General features: G+C 44.9%; 1 protein-coding gene across 1 annotated transcript in view; it reads left to right on the top strand.

Moving 5' to 3' along the window:
• Positions 1-10580, top strand: part of LOC142413020 (alpha-2-macroglobulin-like protein 1) — a 28781-nt gene extending 18201 nt beyond the window's left edge. The window contains 13 exon segments of the mRNA XM_075509057.1: positions 145-321; positions 1573-1654; positions 1752-1908; positions 3300-3374; positions 4151-4304; positions 5162-5353; positions 5770-5978; positions 7243-7364; positions 8127-8217; positions 8575-8576; positions 8911-8977; positions 9231-9333; positions 10534-10580. Coding sequence (XP_075365172.1) covers positions 145-321; positions 1573-1654; positions 1752-1908; positions 3300-3374; positions 4151-4304; positions 5162-5353; positions 5770-5978; positions 7243-7364; positions 8127-8217; positions 8575-8576; positions 8911-8977; positions 9231-9333; positions 10534-10580 — 1478 coding nt within the window.
• The last annotated feature ends 2975 nt before the right edge of the window (positions 10581-13555 follow it).

Below are 13555 nucleotides of genomic sequence, written 5' to 3'. Positions count from 1 at the left end.
GAAATCTTAATCATCTCCGTTCAGTGAGGGGCTGGCTCTTTTCCAGGATCCCAGCAGAGTTTAGAGAAGGCAGCAGTCCCTTCATTTCATATTGCTGAATGCCTGTGCTCTTCCTTTCTCCTGCCCCTCCACCTCAAACTTAAGGGGACATCATGGGCCCAGCACTTCAAAATTTAGATGGGCTGCTAGAGATGCCCTTTGGCTGTGGTGAACAGAATATGGTTCAGTTTGCACCAAACATCTTCATACTCCAGTACTTGAATAAGACTAAACAACTGGACGCAGAAACTGAAGATAAAGCACTGAAATTCCTGAGAACAGGTAAACATTGTCCTTCTTTCTTCTGCTGCAAAATGAAGGTGCTATAAATCAAGAGTGTGGGGCACTGGTCTGGTGGGGAGGTGCAGGGCAGGAGTGGGAGCACTGCCAGAGCCGTGACAAAGGAAGATATCACAGGGAATAAGGGAAATGCCTCATGGAAGGAAGAGCGTGTTTCTGAAGAAGCAGGACTTCTGTCTCTGCCTGTTATTGAGGTACTAAGCCTGCTTTTCTGAGAAGTGTGTGGGTAATTAATGACCTCCATCATTACGTGATGCCTGTGGTTTGTTCCCTTACCAGTCCAAGGCACACCTAAGTCCCTTGTGGAAACAGGGCATCTGCTGCTATTAATTGGAATAAAGAGTGGTCTTTGGGGATAGATAGGAGTTGGGTAGCTTACTGTTTCTCCGTGTTTCAGGACACATATTGTGGGGACATGTCAGCTCTGTCCAACATAATCTGAATTAAATATAGTGCCAGTGTCTGTGTCTCAGTTTGCAATGTGCCTCACATTCCAGCCTGTCAGTCTCCTTATCGTGCTATGCTGCAAACTCAGCAGCCTCCCATGGATAGGATTTTACTCCCTCTCCTTCCTCCTTTCTCTCCTGTACCGTGAGTTAAGGCAGATGTCTGGGAGAGGGGGTCATACCCAAGAGAATGGCAGCAGCAGAGGCATGAGGTGAAGGGTAAACAGCCAGGCTGTGTGGAGGATGGAGGAAGAGCAAACAGATGCGGACAGCGTTCTGCCCTCAGAGCTTAAAGGCTTGGCCTTGCCGCTTTCTGTACATCCCATGCTTTCTTGAGTCCCAACAGGGCTAGCAGAAGTGCTGAACAAAAACCAGGGTTTCATATTGGTCCCCTCTAGGAAAAGCCTTTCTCCTCACTCCTACAGCTCTTTTTATTGACAGCAATGTGCCTGGGAGGGTTCCCTGGGGCACGGGGAGACATGAGGTGGGTGAGCATGTCACCATTCTGCAAACCAGCAGGGCAGATACCCCCAGCACTTGCACATAGCAGCTCTAGTAACGCAGAGCAGCCGCATGGCGCAATGGTGATGCTGCGCAACTGCTTCTTGTCACGCTCGTGCTGTGGGAGGCACAGGGAATTGTGGGGTGGTAGGTTTGCCTCAGTGTCTCTGACTGTAGGACCTGGTGAAGTCTCTTTCTGTGAAGCCTTCTTCCCACAGCAATGATACAGTTTGAGATGCTACAGGCCTTCACACTGAGAGTTGTGTCCTGGCGCCTGTCTTCATAGGTTACCAACGTCAGCTGCTCTACAAACATGATGATGGCTCCTACAGCGCCTTTGGGAAAGCTGACAACCAGGGCAACACATGGTGAGTGACCAGAGTTGGTACCATCATCCCAAATCTATTGTCCTTGCTGGTTCAGCTCCTGGCTGTGACATGGGATTCCTTTGTGCTCTGCCCACAGGCTGACAGCTTTTGTAGCCAGGTCCTTTGGACAAGCCAGCTCTCATATTTACATCAATAAAGATCATGTGCACAACACTCTGCTCTGGCTGCAGAAGCACCAGCTGCCCAGTGGCTGCTTCCAGAGTGTGGGGAAGCTCTTCAACAATGACTTGAAGGTATGGCTGGCAGACATGGGAGTGGGAGCAAGAGTAACACCATGCAGAGCGCAGGGTTGCTTCCCCAGGCTCTTCCACTGTGCCCAGTAGCACAAAGCAATGTCCTCATGGCCTAGCACAGCTAAGGCAGCTTCCCAGAGCAGAATGAAAAGTGTGGCCTGAAACAGCAGGCATTTCCTTTATGTGAGGTTTTAATCTCTGCTAGGCTTTCTTCATTTTTACTCTAGCCAAAAGGCACCATGGCTAATTGTGTCAAGGCACTTCAAGGGCACAGGGAGAAATATTTTTATATTTTAGTGCCTGTCTAGAATACCCTGGATGAATTTCCCCTCTTCTCATGCCTTACGATGCACAGTACTCTCCAGATAGGCATGACTATGTGCTCTAATACAGGATTATCTGAAGACACAGTTGTCCCTCCACTGCCCAAAAAGCATGACTTCTCCTGGAGCCTGCCATTCCCAAAATGATCCCTGCAGTGTAGCTGGAAATGCACTAAACTTTTGGTGTTCAGGCACCGAACAGTGTGCATGCAGTATGGCAATACTTGGGTTCATTGTCTTTGTAAAGGTAAGAATAATTCAGTGTGGTCGGATTGCAAAGTCACACATATTAAATGCAAGGCAGGTTTATGAAAGAAAACAGGCTGCTATTTTAGCAAAGCAAAGGGTTACACTTTTTTTCTTAAAATTCGGATGCAGTACAAAATAAAAGCAGAGTGTACATGTAGACTGTTCATCCTTGTCTGACTTTCATTAATTTCTCAGCTTGGGCTTTCTATTTGAACAGAACTTTTTGCAATAGGTTTTGCACACACCCCCCCGCCTTACACTTCAAACTTTCTGCTATTCAGTGTGAACGATGCTTCTCAGCATCTCAGCCCAAATTTCCCCCCTCATTTTAGATGCAGTCTTGTCTCATGTCTGAGGATGCAAGCAGAACTTCCCCAAGAATGAATGTCCTCTGATGGGAAAAGAGGCTCCTGTGAGCCTGTTTACCCATATTAACCTGTAGCTTCTCACAGTCAGCTGAACTTTATGTAAACTTGCATTGCTTCTTATATGCAAATCCTGCATCATAAAAGCTTTGTTCAAGTGTCCAGTTGTAACGTATTTAATAAAATAAATACCTTAACAGTTTGCTTCATGCCCTTCTATGAGAAGGCATGCCTAGGCTGTATGCACAATATGGCTCTGAGGCTGCCCTCAACACCAGACATTCATGATATTCAGTAAGCAATCCTGGAGTGCTTTCCTTCAGTCCCCACATGTCCAAGAATGCCAGAGACATGTTACTGTACTCTCTCAGATATGCCATCCATAGTCTATACAATGACAGGCAAGAAATGGCTGGTTTTGTCCCTTTCTGATGTTTGTCTGTGTGACTTGCAGGGTGGTGTGGATGATACAATCTCATTAACAGCCTATATCACCGTTGCACTGGTGGAGCTCCATCTGGAGAAGAATGTAAGTCATATCAGAACTCTTGCAGGGCTTGGGAGCATGCTCCACCCTTCATTCCTCCCCAGGTCTGTGGTTTCAGGGAGTACCCAGCTTGAAATGGTGAAAGGTTCTGTCATGTCCCACCTTTGTACACAATAAGCTCACTAGGAAACTTTTAAATTGGTAAGGAGTTCTTAATATAAATGGCCTGATTTGCAGCAAAGCAGAGCATCTGCCATTTCCAACTGATCTCAGGGGAAACAGTTGTATCTGAAAATGGCTCAGGGCTTGCAGGGAGAGGCAACAGTTTTCATTAAACTGACCAATATAACTAAAGCGGAAAAAAAAGACCACCTTTCAGGTATGCAACCCCCCCGCCATCAGACCTGAAATAAAAAGAGTGATCTTCAAGCCAAGCGTAGACTGTTCTAGCCACGATGGGCTGATATTCCAGCCTTACTGGTACAGTTCTGAAAACAACATCATACCCCCTCGGGAGCTGAGACCCACAGCATGCAGGTCTGACAGTTCTGAGCCAGTGTATTACCAGACACTTCCTACAGCTGGATTCTCCAGCGTATTAACAATCCCCCGTACCAGTGATATGTCCAGTCACATCTTTGTTTTCAAGCCACAGTGAATGATGCTTTGTCCACTCTACTTCACATTCCACAGCCCTGAGAGAGATGCTAGCACTGAAATACATCAAGGATGTAGCTGCGATGCTTGAGGGTTGGGGATAGATTTTCACAACAAGAAGTGGTCAGAGGAAATTCACTGGGTTTGGTATCCTTTTTCAGGACATCATGCTGAATAATGCCTTACATTGCCTCAAGAATGTAACACTTGATAAGACAAGCCTTTATGTCAAGGCCTTGATGGCTTATGTCTTCACACTGAGCAAGGACATGGAGATGAGAGAGCAGCTCCTGGATATGCTAGAGAAGTAAACTGGTAGGTTGTTGCTGTTCAGAAGATTTTGGGTTCTAGAGATAACGACTGTGTTTAAGGCCTGATATCTGCAGGATTTAATTGCAGTGGTTTGGGAAATTTAGCTATTCTCAGATTGGCTTTTGTATCAGAAAATGGTAATTTATTGAAGCTGTGAAAGTCTCTAGTTTTCTCAGACCCAGGAAACAATTTCTGATCAAAAGCATCAGAGGTGATCCATGCTTAATTTGTGTGGTCGAAGTACTCACTTGAGTTGTGGTGCTCCCATCATTCTTCAGCAATTCATACATAGTACAAGAGATCTTGCAGAGGAAACTTGCTTCACCATGCCTATTCAGCTGCTGGTCAGGGCAGTTCTCCCTCAAAGAGTGACCAATTCCTGTACAATAGATACAACTGACTGGAAATGAGTCCTAGAACTTTTCAGCACAGGAAGCCCTCTTAGGCTATCCTAGGTAAATGCAGAAACAGCAAAAATGCTGTAGCTTGGGGACATAGCTTTGAATATACACAGAGCCAATTAAAACTAGGACTGTACTTTAAACAAAAAGCCTCTGTTCAAAGTCAATCAGTTTCTAGGGGAACTGTTTCCTAGAGGAACTGGTTGAGGATTTGGGGCCTGGATCTCTCTGTGCTTTCAAAGGAAGAAATGGAGCCTATCAATCACAGATGGCTGGCCCTTCAGAGTACAAAAACAACAGGGGGGATTGGCTTCTGCACTCTGAGGTGCCCCAGAAAGGCATATGCATTTCTGATGGTGTGCAGGAAAATGCCAGTCCTCAAAGGGTACCAGAGCAGGAGAAGCTGATGTTCATAGAGACCTACTGTTCTTCTCTTCCACATGTTTCTCCCCCCATCAGCAGAGCTCCTGACATCACATTCCAGTAGTGAAGGATCTTCTTCTTCTGTGCTTGAGACAGTAGCCTACATCCTCCTGGCTCACGTCTCCAGAACAGACTTGGCACTCAATGAAGCCTTAGTGAGCAAGCTTGTGCGCTGGCTCAGTGGACAAAGAAATGCCTTTGGTGGATTTGCTTCTGCTGAGGTAACAAGCCGGGGAAAGTCATGGAGGAAGGAGAGAGCTACTGTGCCTGGAGTGATGTGCACATCTCTCGTGTGCATGTCACTCTAGATCCATCCTTTGCAGACAGGCATACATGAGCCCTGCTTGGGAAGGGGAATGCCATGGGGAAACTCTTTTTCTGTGTGGTGTAATTGGGATTACCCAGGGCGTGGGACTGCTAACCCCAGGGCTCAGAAGCCACCCTTTCCAGGTAACAGAAGTCATCCTGCTGCCTGTGGCATAGACCCTACCTATGCACTTAGTGGCATAAACCCCACTTGTGTCAGAGTGTGAATCAGGGCCATGAGGAGTGTGGTTCTCCCTGCAGTGCCTGACCTAGTGTGCTGGATCTTATACTACACGGCTCCCCAGAAAAGCGACTCTCTTTCTACCTTCCGGACACAGTTGTTAGCCTGCAGGCCCTCGCTCAGTATGCAGCCTTGATTCCTCAGGAGATCAGAGGTGTAAAGGTGATAGTGAAAGGCAAGGAGGCTTCTCCATTGGAGTTGCATGTGCACAGGAACAACAACTTGGTCCTGCATCAGGCATCTCTCCTTGCAGTCCCAGGGATGTACACAGTGCAGGTGACTGTCAGTGGCTGCGTTTATGTACAGGTGAGTATATATAAGGAACAGAGCTGTCAGGTTTTGCCACTGACTGTTCAAGTGAGGTTTGGCTCTAAGCAGGAACTATAGCCTCAAATTCTGAGTAGGATTTGGCTTTCTAGGCAGAATCATGTCAAGCTTGAAGGAGCTCGGGTATACTCTGTTGACAGGGTTTTATTGCAAACGTCTATGGTATCTTCTTCTCAGAAATGTCTCAGCTTTGCTGTCCCATGCTACAGACACTGTTAAGAGATCAGTAGATCTGAAGTCAGGAGTGATGAGATATAGAACAGTACCTGCTTCTAGATCGAACATATGTTGCTGATCTCACTGCTTCAGGAGCTGAGCACTGTATATCTGTTGATATAATATTCTTTGGGTTGTTATCACATGCAGAGATGAGGAGTGATGTAGGACCAAGGTCTTCTTATCCCAGTACACCAACACAACTGGTCCATCAGGACAATACATCTTATTTTTCTGGCAGCTTTGATGGTGGTCTGCTTATGAGCCACTCATGCAGCAAAGAACTCAAGTCACTCCTTGTGAAAACCTCCCTCACTGGGTCACTTCTGTTCAGCCATCTCTTAAGATGCTCACAGAGAATCTGCAAGCAGTGTATAGACAAGAGGACACAACAATTATTTATTGTTAATGCATGTAGGAGGTAACCAGGACTCATACTGCTTGGCTACACTTGAATATGGTCAATAAGCATAAGAAATCTGATGAGTACCTGCTGGCCAGGCAGTCGGTCACCAGGAAGGTGGAGGAAGATTGGCCTATGCTGCTCTTTGGAGGAGCGTGATCATCCCTCATGCTGAGTTATCCTCTTCTGATTCTTTGCTCTTTCTTTTTTCTTAAGGGTTTTATACTTGTTTTGTCAGTATTTTTCCTCTTGAGACCTAGAACTACTAACTGTTACCTTGTCAACAGTTAACAGTTACACTTCTTTCTCCTTGTGGGCAGGATTTTAGCTAATGTACTTTCTCACACCTTAACAATATTTTTTTTTTTCAGTAAGACTGAGACAACGTTGTACTGAATGAGGCCTTGGATCACAGATAGCTGAGCCTCCATGCTGAGGGCTACATTTGGCAGATGTATCTGACGCTATGTGCTAAACAGCACATATCTGAACAGAAAGCACAGCTGGGGCCAACTGTGTCAGACACTGGTTACCAATTTGTTAAAAGCTGGAGCCACAGGTAGTCCTTTAGCTCATACAGGGGAGCTCTGGGGCACTTCACAGAGATGTTTTGTCCCCCACCAGACCACTTTGTACTATAACACCCCACCAGCAAAAACAGAAGAGGTCTTTGTCCTGGATGTGCAAACGGTACCAAGAGAATGTGATGGGGTTAGGAAACAGCTTGACATCCATGTGTCTGTCAGGTATGAGATCCCTTGAGGCTCTTTCTTTGGTGGAAAGAAGTGGGAGCCCCAGTAGTATGACCAGAACCCCATAAAAACCTCCTGTCTGTGGAGACAAAGACACAGGGGAAGACTCTCTTCTTCTCCATAGATCCCAAAGAGATCGTGAACTGAGAATTAAGGCCTGGAGAAGCATGGGAATGCACTGGCAGTGGCTTGCAGAGCCACAGCAACTATCTCAGTCAGCATGGAGCAGCTCAGCAGCCCGCAGAGCACTAGCACCTGAGATGGCAGCGTTCCCAAAAGCCAGAGCTCCCCCTTGGGGGACACTTGGCAGCCTGGGCTGAACCAGCCCTGAGGTGCATTCTCCTCCAGTGTGAACCTCTGCGGGAACCAGACAGCAAAAACTCCAGTCCCTATCCATATTTCACTTGCCTGCATCTGGCTAGGATGAGTGTCTTGGTCCGTATTCTCCATGCCCTACTGTCCTGAAAGAAAGCAATGCCAACATTGCTGCTCTCAACCTGTAACATCAAAGATCACTTCCACCTGTTGGAGAGGCCAGCATGAAGATTAACCATAACACATTTGCTGCACAATCTGCTCCATATTGATCATGTAGATGGGGGTGATTTTTTGTCTTTTTCTCCCATCAGTTTGACATGCTGCTGAGCTTTCACATCACTGTAGAGCAGGCCAGAGTTTGGAAGTGTTCATTAGTATCTCCTAGAAATGCTGTGATGCCTTCCACATCTAATGTGCTTCTCTCCTGACTTTTTTCAGTTACATAGAGGACCGTGAGATCAGTAACATGGCTCTGGTGGAGGTGGAGGTGCTGTCAGGGTTCATTCCTGTGAAGAGCTCTGTGAAAGCAGTGAGACTTTTTCCTCTGGCCTTCCCTGAAGATATGAAAATCTGTTTTCCAGATGTAGCTCAGCCAGAAATATCCAAACATCTAAGCACTGCTGGAGAATGGTAGCTACTTATCTTGCTACAAACTAACTAAACTAAGCAAGTGCAGATATAGTGGGCTATTTCACAAGGCAACTTTCCACTTGCAGAACTGGTTGTGCAGTTTTTCATGTTCACTAGTGAGGATCACATATGCAGTAAGAGGTTAGAGAGGAGCTGAAAAGCACCTAGTTAGAATCATCTGGGGTGCACTGAGACCCTTCACTGTTGCCAGTGCCATTTGTAGGGATACTCCATAAAGCAGTGTTGAATCCCATAGTTGTTCAATGACATGCTCCAGTGGTCCAGGAGATAGCCAGGAAGATCCATCATAGCCTTCTAGTAACCATCTTTCCCTTCGCTACAAGTGCTGAAAGTAGGAACGTGGCTCAAGGACACTTGTTCCGAATCTGAAAAATTCTTTTCTAAGGCTTTGTGCACTCCCAACAATCTCAATGCCATTATAGTTGGGGAATGCAGGCCTTCTCCTGACTAGGCTAAGTGCTTTAGTCAGCAGTGGTTCACTGACAAATACCAAACTTGGTGTGAGACAACAGGGAAGGCCAATGAGCTGATGCTAACCAAGCTCATCTCTTGTCTTCCTATACAGCTGGAGGAGATTTTCACCCCTGGTGAAAAAAACAGACATAAAACCAGACAAAGTCACAATCTACTTGGAAGAGGTAAGAGGAAGACCACAGGGAGCTGCTCATTCAAATAGTAGCAACTGCAGTACTTTGCGTTGGGACTCTCAGAGGTCAGAAATACAAATCTCTAGGCTGGTCAAGCAGGCTAAAATTTTGCCAAAAGAGGAAGAGGGTGGAAGAACCTAGAAAGATAGAGAAGGAAATATCTGATGCAGAGGTAATAAAGTTGGTATGTAGGGGACTTTGAGATGGCCAGTGGATTTCTGCTCACTTCTATTCTTCTCTCCAGCTGGGTGGGACTTCTCTGAAGCTTAACATCTCAGTGGAACAAGAAGTTGAAGTGCAGAACCTGAAAGCGGCAACAGTGCATGTCTACGACTACTATAAGCCAGGTGAGATTTCACTGACATAGGCAAAGAGTAACTATTATACCCCCCACTCAGACACAGTTCTGTCCACGCCCCGTATTCCCTTATCTCCCTTATTCCAGTGCACTTCCTTCTGCAACTCCAAGCTTAGGTTTCCCCTGTACAAAATTTCCACATTCAAGTAGCAGAATCACTTGCTTTTCTGTTCTTGAGAGGAGACTGCCTGGCACTACAATTACGTTGCGGGGTGTGTGTGTGTGTGTGCGTTCAAAATGACTGTGTTTTTTCACTTCCTCTAGCTTCAAGCTACCTCGGTGTGGAAAGTTAGTTTCCCTGTCAATTTACCATGTCCCCTCCAGCTCCTTAGCTCTCTTGAAAATACTTAGGCATTTATTTTAAATCAGTGTTACATGCTGCCACCCTGATCCACCAGAAGGCAGGATTTAGTTCTATGCTTTGCATGTATAGTGTAATAATCCTACCATCCATTGGGTGCTGCCATGTCTCAGAGGATAATAGGAAAATAATTTCTTACCCTTTAAAGCTCTAAATGAGCTATCAGCACACAGAAGAGAGATCTTGGAGTCACTTCGACTTTCTCTGATTATTCTGTGCTCAGTATGAGCCAAAACAGCAGATGGAACATTAAGAATTATTTTTAAAAAAGAATTTGGGAACAAAATGGAAAACCTACCACTGGAAATTTAGAAAGCAGCACCACAGGCCTACGTGTTGTATACTGAATTCCATTCTTGTTCCCCCTTCCACACCATGTCAAGAAGAGGAGGAAACGTCTTAATCCAGCCTTTACAGAGCTAAATATTGTCCCCTAATATGCTCTCTCTTTGATATTCCATCCTGTACAAGAATTTTTGTGCTTAGTACATACAATTTAAAAATTGTTATCTGACATGAAAATACTAATTATCAGTAAAAAAGCAAGGCTATCAGAACACACTACTGAGAGGTTCTCTGTTTACAAAAATGTCCTTGCATTAGAAGGTATCACAATGCATAAGAGGGTCTTTTACAACTGTATGGGAGACATGTTGAGGAGACAGACCATTGGTCTGACCCACTGTAGACATTTTTCTGTTCCTGCATTCACAGTCTGAAGAGTAAAAAATTGAGGTAGTGGGATGGTTGTGTTAAAGAGAAAGAAGCTTGGCATTACACTACCATGCAGTTCTGCAGCTCACCACCCTTTCTCTTTTGTTTCTACAGATGACCACACAGCAAGAGAATATGTTTTCCCTTGCAGTTCAGGTTAGTGTTAACAGGCTTCCAATGTGGGAACAGCTGAAACAGAGCAGAGGACTGGTGGTAAGCAAGCAAAGCAGCCCACCTCTGCTCTGTATTTAATTCCATCATGTGCTGTAAAGCCTTCTTGGACTGCAGGTTGAATTGGGATCTACTGTACTAGTTGTGGGCACAGTTTCTAGTCCAGATATAATCTCCATGCACCAAGGCTTGAGCATACTATGGAAGGTTAAAAGGATGTATTTTTATTCCATTTCCATACACTCCTCAGATGTGCAGTCCTCACAGCATCCCAAATCTGAGTGCAACTGGAAATGCCTATGTCAATGACAAAAAGATGTTGCAACTCATCCCCTAAGATCTCATAGTCCTTAGAGAGCTTCCTAAAAATTCATCAGGCACTTTTCTGCTTCTTGCTCTTTCTTTCCACAGATGTCTTGAAGAAGGGTTCCTACTAGAATGCCCTGGCTCTGCAACCAATAATCTGAGTTTTCTGCTTCTGTAAGGAGAACTTCATTGATCTGGCTCTCCTCTTCCTTGCTGTGTTGGACACACCCTATTTCCTTTGATCTATGCCCTAAGTTTCTATGTGAAACCTGGCTTGATAAACAGTAGTTTGGGATCAAGTGAAATAAAGTATGTGGAACGTGGAAAGAAGGCAGTGACTTGACAGTTGATGAAGTCTGCACAGATTTTAATGCCTGAAAAAGAGAGAAACATTACTTAGGTCATGGTTACATACTTTGCTTTTGGTCATCGTAGTGACTTAAGTCTTCCTCTCCACCCCGAGTCCCATCTCTGGGCTACCTTCTCAATTGAGTTAACACAACAATTTGTCTGCAGCGAAACTCCAGGCAAAAAAAGGCATTTTTAACCCTGATCTGGTTCACTATGTGGCCCTGTGAATCATCTTTCTGTCACAACTGAAGAGTATGAACAGGGAAGGGGAGGCTAAGAGAGAACTACTTTACCAGTTCTTCCCGACAGAAAAGGACTGTATAACAGTGCCTTATGAAGGGAGGCCATGAGACCGAAAAATAACATCCCCTCCAAATTCACTACATGTTGTGTGGTCTGTTGTTTGTTTCTGTTTCTTATGTCAAGCAGGAATATTTTAGAAACTCAAAAAGGGCATGATCCTGCAGATCTCACTTTCAGATGCCAGTTCCATTAGATCAAGAGCTCCAGGATTTTCTTTCAATGCCTACTGCTTTAAAAGCAAGTCTGCCAAACCATACAAAAGAAAGGTTAGATCTGGATGTGTTTGTGGGGCTGTTTTTTTATGGCCTGTACTTCCTTTTTTGGAAGCAAATATTTGTAATCTCCTTTTAGTGATTCATTTACCTTTCATAAAAAGAAATAGCAGTATGAGGCAGTGATGGATTCTGTGCGCATGCAGGACACGCAAAGCTAAAGCTGCTGTATAATTTTAATGCAAATGGAAGACATTAATAGATGTTACCATGTAGTGAACTGTCCATGATCTTCCTGACGTTATGGCAGTTTCATCTTCCTGATGACATGGCAAATGGGTATTGATGTCCTTACAGCTTCCTCTATATACCTATCTTGCAGAAGAGGATCAAGCGGCTAGCTAAGACAACCTCAGAAAGCTACCAGATGAAGATCATGTGCATATATTATGGATATAGGGTAGACTAACACTTGTGTAAATGACTGCTGCATGTCACCATCTTGTAGCGCCAGTACCTGAATGGTGTGATAGATCCTGCACTGTGGGCGTGCTCCTGGAGCTGGGGCTAGAAAAGGATGCTCTTCCCTCAAGGCACAGACTGAGCAACAAATGATGCCCAGGAGATATGAGCCTGGAAGATGAAAAAAGGGCCTACATGTCTGAAAGAGACCAGGAGTTGCAGATGAGCCCTTGGGGCTGACACAGTCTAGCTAGGAGGAGTGGCAGAGGCAGGCAGAGACCTTTCAATCCACATTTCCTGTCTGCCAATGGAGAGGAAAGGACAAGGGAGCAAAGAGGGCCCTACAATCTCCCAGATGCCTTCCTGGCAAGTATCTTCCTCTGGGTGTTGCCTCGCTGTAAAATAACTCCCGAAACACACAGAGTATGTTTAGAGAGGAGACATTGCTTTATTCTGCACAGGGTGCAAGGTGGAAAATTTCCACAAATCGAGCACACCTATTGCAATTCTTTTTCAGTATTTATACATAAAAGTTAACACACCACGCCTATCTAATACATAATTGTTAGACTAACTAATCATCCTCTTCTTCCATTGGTCCGTATTTTTTCCATTTCGATTTAAAGTCACAGCATGATTTTAATTCACTGCGCATGCTCACAAGGAGTGTGTGTGTGTGGGGTAGTCCTTTCGTCCCCCAATTGGGTCGGTGGTCATGATCTCCCCCTGCCGCCTTTACCTTTCCCCTAGTTACTGTTATTCCTGTTGTTTTCATGGTTGTTGTGGTGTCCCTTTATCTTTACGGCTCTCTGGGTAACAGGATGTTCCCATTATTGGTCTTTGAAGGGTTACAGCTTCGCATTCTTTTAGGACAAACATATGCTTGTTAGTAAAATATGCAGTGTCCTACCCTCTTATCTAACTTAGGCATTATCTATTACCTTGAAGATTCTACAATTCTCACAGTCTCGTACGCTAGTTTCTGTCTATGATTCTTACACTCTAGTATGCTAATTCCTATTCTAACTGTGATGCCTTCTTAACTACTAATAACTCTTATACTATTTCTATTACTATTTCTATTTTATTCTAAAATATTCTAAAATGCATACTCATATACTCAAATATTCTAAAATGCATACTCATATATACATGATTCAAGGTGACAGGGGTATTTAGGCTGGAGTGAAGGACCTTCAGGAGGAAGGTCCTCTAATCTGGTTGAACTTCAGATAGGGAGGTTATAAATAAAAGCTGAAGGTTGTAAGCCAGTGTGCTCAGTATGCCCATAAGCCAGGCTCTCCTGCCTCTAAATGGACACGTCAAGGGTC

This window comes from Mycteria americana, chromosome 1 (genome assembly GCF_035582795.1).
Source record: "Mycteria americana isolate JAX WOST 10 ecotype Jacksonville Zoo and Gardens chromosome 1, USCA_MyAme_1.0, whole genome shotgun sequence".
Taxonomy (NCBI): Eukaryota; Metazoa; Chordata; class Aves; order Ciconiiformes; family Ciconiidae; genus Mycteria; species Mycteria americana.
Note: the sequence above shows the minus strand (reverse complement) of the source record. Positions and strands in the feature narration are given on the sequence as shown.